We start from the raw sequence: 10900 nt of genomic DNA, 5'->3' as shown, positions 1-10900 counted from the left end.
ACAAATAAATTAACCAGTGTGGGAAGGGGTAAGCCTATTTGTTTAGTGTCTTTATTAGTCAACCTGTTTAATTTCATGTAGTTAGCATGGCCAATGCCTCTGTAATATCTTAAGCTTTCCCTTAGTGATAATAGCATTGAACATTAAGGAATATATGTAGGCTTCTATGGTTATTTTAGTGGAACCATTTATCTAACTGTTTTGCACTGGGTAATATTGTCTATATATTAGATCCGCACTAAATGAAAAGTAACCTTTTTCAGTCCAAGGATCCTTGTTGATGGGTTAGAAACTGGGAATGATGGAGAAAATTAAACAACACAACTTGTTAAAGTGAATATCACGTCGCCAGTTGGGTGGATTTCTAATAGCCTCCACTTTTTCTATGACTAGTAAAGGACTTGAAATGGCTGGTGTTGCAGTTTTGCATCTGAAAGAGACAGGATGGGAATTAAGAACAAGATTTTGTATACATAAATATTGACCAACATATGATTTGACGAAACAATATCCCATTAATTTATGAATGATCGCTGTGATTATAATTAAAGTACTGTCCTAAGATTTCTATCGTAATACTAATACATTCACCTATGCACCTGGAGTGGGCAATTACAGATGAATGACAAATAATCATTTTTTTTAATCATTAAAAGATTACCTTAATCTAAAAAGTCATTGCCAGCATGTTTTATATAAATGTGGATGCCAGTCATTTTGAGAAAGCAGAAGTTAAAATGTGCTCAGCAGAATATGTAAGGAAATTCAACAATTAGTAATAAACAAGTACATTTTATTTACCTCATATCAACCCGAACTGAATCTAAACAAAAGCTGATAAATCTTTCTGTGATCCAAAATAGACATGGCCGCAGCATGACATGCTCCGTTTATGAATGTCCCGATACAAACTAGAATCAGATCACCGGATCAGGCTGCGACTGTAGCACAAGTGTAAAGTGAAAGTCAGAAAACAACCTCCATCAAAAATGTTTCTCGGAAATTTAGAAGGGTCAGGGGACAGATTAAAAACAGCGACAGGGTGGCATTTAAAATTTGCCAAGTGAAGGGTGAGGGGGATCCACCTTCACCAATTATAATGGGAAAAGCATAACTTTTAAAATATAAACAAAAACAACAGTAAATAATTATATACTTGAATATAATCAGGCTGTGACAATTAAGACTAGTGTTCAGAAACATGGCATTGAAGGGGAACACAACTGTTCATTCTCTCGCAAAGCCACGTAGACCCTCCACATGACACGTCTCTGAAAGCAGCAGTGTAGTTATTCTGTTGGCAAGAAACAAACAAGAGCTTATGACAATTTCAATTTCATACAGATGATTTCAACCACCACCATTCAATGAGATATTTACAGCACCCCTTTCTAGAGTGTGTGCATGCCGTTCTCGGACTAAAAACTACAAAAAAAAGGGGGGAAAAATAAAGGGAATACATCAGCTAAAACATCCTCAGGGAAATAAACATCCACAATATATGATACAATTCAAAGCTTAAATATAGGCATACTTCAACCAGCACATGCAGCTATGTAAAGCCCCACACAGCTCCTTGGAATAAAGGAGGGGAGTTAGTTACATAAAAAATAAGCAGAGGCCGGAAAACTCTCATTCTTGTAAGATTTAAAGTTGGAAGCCATTTTGTCATTGAATCCATAAAGACGGTATATCAAAAACAAAGAAAATACATAAGAGAAAACAGAAATTTGTGTCCACTTGCACCATATATGGGAAGGACAGAGGATTGTGTCGTCCACCTCTCCTAAAAGTTCTCACCGGACTGAGCGACTCTCTGCACCGGTTTCACGCCAGTGTGTACATCTCCCTTGCTTTCCTTGATACCGAAGGACAGGGGTAAAAAAAAACAAGAAAAAAAAAAAACAGCAGCTCACAGGTTTAAACACCATTGCTTGCATATGGCTGACAAAACTGATTGGGCGTCCCAGGTCACCCAACAGTAAAAGCTCCTGAACGCGCTTCTCTCTGGTGAGGAGGACGCAGGAGGAGGGAGCCTCGTATATAGCGAAAGAGAGAGCAGAGAGGATGGTGGTGGCCGTTAGCAAGTCCCTCAAGAGAAACCCAGCGAGCTGGACGTGCTGGATCGCTGGTTCAGGCGAGACATGCTGTTCATGCTGGAGCTGGAGGGCTTGAGGGGCGTACTGCTGCCCAGGGCTTGTGGGAAACGCTGGTGGTAGCGATCCAGACGTAGGTACTTGACCGTCACCAGCTTACCTGTAGGAAATGGGTGACAGGTTGAATCGCACTGAAAACTGCAGTGGCTCGGATTAGTCTAGCATAAATACGGCATTCATTTACCATCAAACCAGGAGCCATGGAGCGCTTTGAAGGCTTTCCCAGAATGCTCTGCTGAAAGGCACTTCACATAAACGCAGCCCTAATCAAGAAGAAGACCATATAGTTAAATCAACCCATTAGTTAAATGGTTCTAGGAACATTCTAAGGAAATTCTAAGGCAGCAACGTGCTCTTTTTTCCCTTTTCCAAACTTGCTCTACTTATCCAATATTTGTGTTCTCTTCCAAAATTCTCTTTGAGAACTCATTAGCTTTTGGACAAAGATTCAGGCTTTACATTTTGTAATGACCCCCACAGGCTCAGGATGCTCACCTCTCTTGAGTTTTTGTCAACAGCTATGTGAACGATTCCATCGTTATCACTGCACTTCTCCAAAATGGCTTCTTGAATGGCGAGGTGCCAGTTTTCCCCCACTTCCCTGTTCAAAGGAAAATACTGATTACTTATCTCAAAAAACACTAACATAAGTCAAACCTATATAGTCTTATGTAAGTAAATACATTTAACTAGCCTGCTTGAATTCAATGTGAGGTCACGTGTTCAATTCCTTAGGAAACTTACATTACAGGATCAAACATGTTGCGAATCTTCAAGCATGGCGTTAAGCTGTTTGGTGGTGAATTTCTTCGGTCCAACGGAAATGCTAAAAAACAAAACAAAGCCATGAAGTCCACATTCACACTCTATTCATGAGTGTCTACACATGAATGCATGTTTTAACATCAAAACATCCAGTTAGGTCTTTCAAACAAGTCAATCAGAAGGAGGTATCCAGCCATACTTATGGCCGTGTATGGATCTGAAAAATGAATATGGAACAAGCTTGGACTTAAAATGTTGATGGTTGATTGCACACAAAGTAAGAGTTACCTTGGCCTTGCCAAACTTTGGAGGGCATATGCATCTTATCAGGTGACATTGAGGGCTGAATCCACCGCCACACCATGAAATCCGCACCTCCAATCCTCTGCTTTTCTGTCCGTATGCGGGACTCGTTAGCTGAGAGGAACGCAACTGCTCTGTCCCACACTTTCTTCATCTTCTTTCTGAGAGAACAACACAAACATACTATTCAGGAATTGTGAAAAGAGGGCTTTTCATACAAGAACGCGACCCATATTAAAGCCAAATTCGTTCAGCAACAACAGAATACCTGTCTTGAGGCTGGACAAGAGTGTCACGGACGTGAGGGATGGGCAAGTATGCCTGCAAGTCCTTATTCTCCTGAGAGGCCTCATTGTGGCTCCTCATTACATCTGTAAAAACACAAAGAACAGGCATTTAAGATACACTGTGTCACTTCTAGCTAAAGTGTACCTTATAGCGATGAGGCAATCTTACCAATGATTCGCTCCACCATGTCATACATTTGTCTCGTTTCCTCCTCTTCTCTGCGCCATCTGTATTTCATGTAATACACCAAACCCAAAATAATACCAATGCCTACAAAGAAAAACAGTGTAAAAGGACAACATTTGCAAAATTACGCTTTTACCAAAGGGAAAATCGACAAATTATACAAACAGAGTATGCGCACCTGCGAGAATGAGGAGAACTCTGTGGATCACAGTGAAGAAGGCGCGTCTGAAGCGGCAGAAGAAGGACATGCGGGGGTGGATGGACTCAAGCCGTGAGATTTCCGATACGTACTCTATGGGTTGAGCAGGGTCGGCACCAATCATCCTGCCCAGAAAAATGCATACATCCAGTGATCACAGGAAAATGGCACGCACACACAGACCGAGAGATTTTAAAGAAATGAACGCTACACCTTATTAACGGAAAGATAGAGAAGCTGATAGATAGACAGACAGACAGACAGGTTGATAGGCTGACAGTAAGACAGGCAAACAGAGGAGAGCAGGTCAACAGATGGACAGGACAGCAGGTCAACAGACAGACAGGCCAACAGAAAGGAAGACAGATAGACAGGCCAGCAGACAGGAAGACAGGCCTACTGACAGACAGACATATGGATGGATATCAGTTACCTTATTCCGACAACATCTTTGGTTTTCATGATCCATTCTAAAGATGTTTCAATCAAGTTTTCGTATGCTTCATTTTGGAGCTTGAAAGAGAAAGAAACTATTATATTGCACATCTTCAGAGTTGGCAACTATTTCCCCTATAATACAATTAAATATGACAAAAGTCCATGGCTATAAAAAAAAAAAAAACCTTATTTGACTTAAATGAAAATAAAACATAGCTCCAAACCCTTCAAAAAGCAAAACAAACCTTGAGGTACGTGGAGGCGTCACTAAATGAGACACTTCTGTTCAAAGGATTTTTAAGGTCTCCGCAATCATGCTCTCCTGAAAGGCAATCAAAATGTTCACATTACAATTCCAATCTGTACAATGTTTAGCGGTTAAAATATGAGCTTCAACTGTATGCTCACCTGCAACATTGGCCAGGTGCTCATGTAGAGACAGGAGAAGGTTAAGGATGAGGTCTCTGTCTTTGACATCCTGTTGAATCAAACACAAGTACGTGTAGTAAATACACGTTAAAGGATTATACAACAACCTTCTTAGTTAAAAAAAAAAAAAAGGAAATTACTTGACTACAGATACTTACATACTGCTTATCAAACTCAGGTCCAAACGGATGCTGCAAGACTGAAAAAGAAAAGAGAAGATGATGACAAATGGCATTGCACGGCATTAGCAAAAATCTTTCACAGTCCAGTTATATTATGGTATTATGGCTGGATGGTGTTTCCCAACCATACCGAGGACAGACAGAGGGAGTGACCGTGGAGGAGGGCTGCTCATCGTCTCACACTTGAGGGTGTGACTAGGAACGAGAGCCTTTCGTAGTCTCGCACTTGAGTCATTGTCTGAACATTGCGTTTCTGTCCTCGCACTGGCCCGGTCCCAGATTTAGCACAGCAACTGCCCTTCCCTGCAAGTCTCAATCATAGATACCATTCGTCTGGTATATCACATGTAAGCCGTCTGAAGACGCAAGCCATTTAAACTGACAAAACAACAGCTTTTAAGATTCTCGCCAAAGTTTGACCTAGATTTCAGGCAATGGGATGTTCAAGGACATTTTGCTGGTTCTGTGGTTCAGCTACAGCTGTGAACGGCTTAAACCGTTTTAACCATGGTATAAACCACTGAAATACATGGCTTTAAGCGGCTCATTTTTATAATGGTGATATAAAGGATATCACTTTTATAATTACTAAGTCACTTGTTTCACTGATATGTTTCTAAAACATTACAGATAAATCATAATATCCCATGACTTGACCTTCCAGTCTTTTGATTCCTTAGCTGTTCGGAATTGAATACCAGCTTAGTTCACCACTTCACCCAAAACTGAAACTTCTGTCATTAATAATTACTCATCCTCATGTCGTTCCAGACCTGTAAGACCTTCGTTCATCTTCAGAACACAAATTAAGATATTTTTGATGAAATGTGAGCTCTGACCCCTCTTTCCACAATGTCAAAAGCGTAAGAAATGTTGAATAAAGTGTTTTTTTTGTGTGTGTGTTTTTGCACACAAAAAGTATTCTCGTGCTTCATGACATTCAGGTTGAAGCACTGCAGTGACATGTACGATTTTAACAATGTCTTTACTACCTTTCTGGACCTTGAAAGTGTTAAAATAGCTGTCTATGGACGGGTCAGAGAGCTCTTGGATTTCATCATAAATATCTTCATTCGTGTTCCGAAAAATAACAAAAGTCTTATGGGTTTGGAATGACATGAGGGTGAATAATGACATTTTTCATGCACCCATTCATTTGCGCAATTCAATATTTTTCCTAAATCGTGCAGCCCAAGTCTGATATGATGTTAAAAGTCGTGGATAATGTGACAGTGGTCATACTGGAAGATCAATCAACCGCACTGCTTTGTGGAAAATGGTACTGAATGCTTCAGGACATACTTCATACAGAAGATTTTAGTGCACAGCACCCAAAAAAGCTGCAAACTACAATCTGAACAAGTAAAAAAACTGATACACATGTATAATCCCTCAAAGTGAGAATCCAGCATTTAGCTGGCCAGAGAGAAGTCAGTCACTCTAGCTGGCCACAAACTCCCAGTCCCCTGAGAGACAGACAATTAGGCCGCTTTAGCTTGTCTGTGACCTAGATGTCTGCAGCACACTCTTCAGTCAAAGCTTCTCTCCCTGAGAGGCCGGCCATGCCACAAATATACATAGTAATTCATCAGTCGCCTTCCTCTCAAGAGCCGTCTCTGCCTTCAGAGCACTTTACTCTGATGCTGCTCAAGCTATTTAAACTGAGTGGCATTGAACGCACATCCAAGTACAGACTTTCTCTCGTCTGGGAAAATGTATCAAAAGATTACTGCTGGCTATCACATTATGACCATGAATGATGTCAACATGTCAAAACGTGGGGACAACCAGACTAGCCATGATTATTCACAAATAGTTAAAGAGTTAAGAGTTAAGAGTCAAAGAGTTCCCACACTTTTCAAACATTAATTTCTCTGACTTTCCATATCTTATATTTTCGCTGAATTAGTAGTTTTAAAAATCATTCAATTTAATTCATTATTTAAAATAATTAAGTACAACAGATAATTATTTTAAATGGTTTTACTTTTTTAATAATTCAAATTCTGCCTAATGAATCATTTACATCAATTTCAAAATCAAAGCTAGTTTAATATATATATATATATATATATATATATATATATATATATATATATATATATATATAGCCAAATAAAATGTTTAGCGCAGGGCATAATTAGAAAACTGTTCATTCATTCAGTCATTTGGAATCATGCATATTTACCATTTACTTTATCTAAACTTTCTCACGTTTAGTAATAGCAAATAGAGAACCAGAAAAACATGAAGGCATAAAAACCAAATACAGTGAGAGTTATGAAACGCTGAGAGATGTTGGGGAGTAATCTGACTAAAAGTTTGTGTCAAACATCGTGTTGCAGCATTTAGTGTAAAGGTTTGATCAGCTTCCTGAAATCCACCAGGGCTGGAACAAGTCGTTTGAGAGACATATTTTTAATGCAAATACCTCTCTCTGTCCCATAAAGCACCAGTGGGAAGTGCATTTCCTGTCTGAGAAGGTGCAAACAGTCTGGGGTGATAACTGCTGTGTGAATTGGACACATTTGACTCATGGAGTTCCAGAAACAAACATTCTAAAGCATTAAATGTGTAATTTTATAAATAAATTGTGCTTAGTGATTCAACAGATGTCAATATGACTTTTACCATATAAACCTGATCTTAAAAGAGATGCTAACACTAGTGCAACTACCACTAACATGATTGAATATGACGATTATGTTGGCTCACAGACTATTGAAACTATGACAGATTAATTTTTTCTTCATTACACCACGGTAACACCATAGCATTCTTAGAAGTGCCACCTGGTATCTGTTATAGTATTCTTGGGAACTGGGTGGAAGTAATACATTCATATTATAGCATGGTATTTATGTGGTAATCATTCAGTAGCATCGGATACAATTTTACCATGGTACAAGAAAACAGTTGACTAGGTTTTAAAAGTCATGCCACCTTCAGCACTTCATACTTACTGACTGCATCCCCCACGGCGGTGTTGGAGCCCCTCATCCGCAGGTACATGAGGCCCAGCAGCACGAAGAACAGGCAGGCGGCTGTCAAGAGGAACATGGACAGGTAGTGAGCGCTGAAGCCACCGGTGGAGGACACCTCCTCCCGTTTAAACTGCTGCAGGAGCTCGTCCTCGGGGACCGTGTTGTGCTGCTTGGGTTTGGGGGCTGAGGCATGGCTATAGGAGTGGTTGGACCCGGTGTGGTTCGAGTGGTTCGCTCGGTATGTCGCGGTGTAGGAGGAAAAGCGCGGTCTGAGTCCGATACTAAATCGGCTGCTGCTGCTGCAGGCGGACTCGCCGTCTCCGTTGTCGAGGTGGTTCTTGTTAAAAGAACCGGACGGGATGCTTCTGCTGCTGCTGTTGTCATCCCCGTCAGTCACGGAGAGTTTCGGATAGCTGCGGCTCACGTAGCTTCCGCTGAACTCCCTCGGTTTCTTGCCATCGTCGTCCCTCCGTTCCCCGACCATCTCTAGGTTAAAGTCGGGAGTATCATGCGTCGTTTCCGAGCTCCAGACGCTCCGGTACGGGGAAGAGGAGGCGGGTGGACTGTGTCTGAAAGTCAGACGGCGTTCGCGGGGACGGTCTCGCACACCCTCCTCTTCCTCCTCCTCGTCGGAATCGGAATAATCCCTGGCTAAATTACTGCTATTAGACTCGTAAAAAGCCTTATTCCCGTTCAAAGCGCGACTGTCTCTTTCCGTTTCGTCCAAACCGCTGGATTTACCCCGGTCTGCCCACCACGGAGACCCAGAAATGCCTTTCCTGTCCGCGGATAACCCGAGGGAGGCAGCAGCGGGTGTTCCCGCAGGCCTGATGGTGGGTGTCTGCTGCGCGGATCCTCGGTCTCTCCTGCTGCCGCCGTGATTCGGGCCTCCTTTCTTCTGCGGCGCCTCCGCGTCCGACTCGTCCGAGCTGAAACCCAGCACGAACTTTCCGGGTCTGCGCTTTTCGCTCCGGCGCGTGACGTCACTGCCCGGTGGCCTGGCGCTGAATCCCGAAGCTCGCGCGGCGGCGTTGCTGTTACTAGCGCTACTGCTGCCGTTGTTGTTGATACTCCCGGTGCTGCTGAGCCCTTTCCCGCTCCGGAAGCCCCTTGGCTGTGGTTGCTCCTCCCGCAGCTTTTTCAGTTTCTTCAAGTACACGGGCCGCGTGCTCTCCGTCACCGGGCCAGGGGTGAAGCCGAGCCGTTTTAATTCAGACACAAGCTCCTCATCCGTTAACTGTGCAGACGCCATCTTTGCACGAAAAAACGCACACAGCGAGACACGGCGGAAGTGACGTGGAAGTAAGCGGACAGACGGCCAACTTGGAAGCAAAGAAATGCGAAACTTTTTTATATATATTGTATTAAATAAACATTATACAACACTATGAATGTCAATCAAGAATAAAGGGCGGACATCCGGTGGTAATCGGGTGGGATACACAAAAAGAAACAAATAAAAATAAAGTATTTAAATATTTAAAAACCGATGTATATCGATAATATAACCATATTTAGACCTTTAAAAAAAAACTAATGTTTTTTTAAGTAAATATAAATATAAAGTCTTTGGCAAAGTTTTGTCTTCAATGGACTGCCACATTCCACTCAGTAAAGAATTGTACATTTACATAATTATAACACCTCTTATTTCACATCTTATTTCAGAAATAAGGAGGTAGAAAACTGTAACAAAGCAGTTTCCACTCATAAAGGAGCTTTAATGTGATATTTATGATATATTAACTTTTATTTGATTTGCCTTTCAATTATTTAACAAATATATTATTATTAGCCTATATTATTATAAATGTTAATAAAATAAATTGGCAATGAAGAAAATCAAATCAAATTTAGTAATTATAATCTGTTAAAATAAATAATTATACAAAGCATATTTGTTAAGCTACTATAAATCTAAGTCAACGTGAATTAAAAATATGAATGAAACCACATCTTTAACTGGATTTTCCAAAAGGTTTGTGTCAAATATCTGACAAGAGACTTCTCTGTCTTCGACTTACAAATGTACAGGGAATTTCACTTAGTGTTGGTGTTCGAGATTGAAAGGAGAGAATATAGGCTATATATAAGACCGTATTTAAGGATTAACACTATAAAGATGTTGAGAGATGTATCCATACTGAATTTGATGAAATGCCTTTTTGAAGATATGGAAGAAAACATTTCATTTTCATGCCGTTACACTTCAGAACATTAATACGCATGTATTAGGCCTACACACTCTTAATATCATTTTTAAAATGAAAACATTGCTTGACCCTGAACAGTTCTATGGTTTTATATTTTTATATGTTTTTATAAAACATATTTGTTTTACTATTGTGTGATAGTAAACTTCCCATCAAATGATAATGTTCACAAGCAATCACTATAGAAGCATGGAAAATAGCCGTTAAACATAATTTCTCTCCACACTCATGCATTATGGAATAACCAACACGTGTTATCTAAAAGAAAGAGTATATTTAAAAGATAATTATTTGATAAGGGAATTATATCTATTGCAGACTTACTAAATGGTGATGGTGAGATTTATACTATCAGCAGTTTCATTCTCTCTCAGGGATCGAGTCTTTGAGATTTCCTAATGGTGGTGAAAAGCATTTCCACTAAATTGCTTCCCCTTATGAAAGCTCTTCTCGGTTACAATTCTGTGTCCCGGCAGACTCCAAAACTTGTTATTGGATGTGTTAATATCTTGGATATGAAGTGTAAGAAACTCTTACATCAGAAACTGTAATAATATCATTTGTTACTCAGAAGCACTTTTAAAATGGAAACAATTTTTCTCTATATACTTTCAATTGAGAAAATTTGGTCATAAATAATACGTTTTTACTGCCAAATAAGGTAAAGGAAATCAATTTTAAAATACTGCACATGTATGATCCATGTAATGCGTTTCTTAACAATTTCAAAGAAGACTTCTCTCCACAATGTAATTTT

At 40.2% G+C, this 10900-nt stretch overlaps 2 protein-coding genes across 2 annotated transcripts in view; one reads left to right on the top strand and one right to left on the bottom strand.

Annotated features, from left to right (window-relative positions):
• Nucleotides 1-772: 772 nt before the first annotated feature.
• On the bottom strand, nt 773-9182 carry lemd3 (LEM domain containing 3). The gene is made up of 13 exons (XM_067427063.1): nt 7910-9182; nt 4923-4963; nt 4744-4813; nt 4581-4657; nt 4331-4410; nt 3877-4022; nt 3681-3782; nt 3493-3595; nt 3210-3385; nt 2901-2982; nt 2652-2757; nt 2341-2419; nt 773-2256 (listed from the first exon to the last, which is right to left on the bottom strand). The coding sequence occupies exons 1-13, from the start codon at nt 9180-9182 to the stop codon at nt 2093-2095; spliced, it is 2499 nt and encodes an 832-aa protein (XP_067283164.1). The 3' UTR covers nt 773-2092.
• wif1 (wnt inhibitory factor 1) overlaps nt 9113-10900 on the top strand; it is a 20157-nt gene continuing 18369 nt past the window's right edge. Inside the window, exon 1 of the mRNA XM_067427065.1 lies at nt 9113-9232. The gene's annotated coding sequence lies outside the window, so the exon portion shown is untranslated. The remainder of the gene's footprint in view (nt 9233-10900) is intronic.

Source organism: Pseudorasbora parva, chromosome 20, assembly GCF_024679245.1.
Source record: "Pseudorasbora parva isolate DD20220531a chromosome 20, ASM2467924v1, whole genome shotgun sequence".
NCBI classification, from domain to species: domain Eukaryota; kingdom Metazoa; phylum Chordata; class Actinopteri; order Cypriniformes; family Gobionidae; genus Pseudorasbora; species Pseudorasbora parva.
This window is presented reverse-complemented; position numbering and strand designations above follow the sequence as displayed.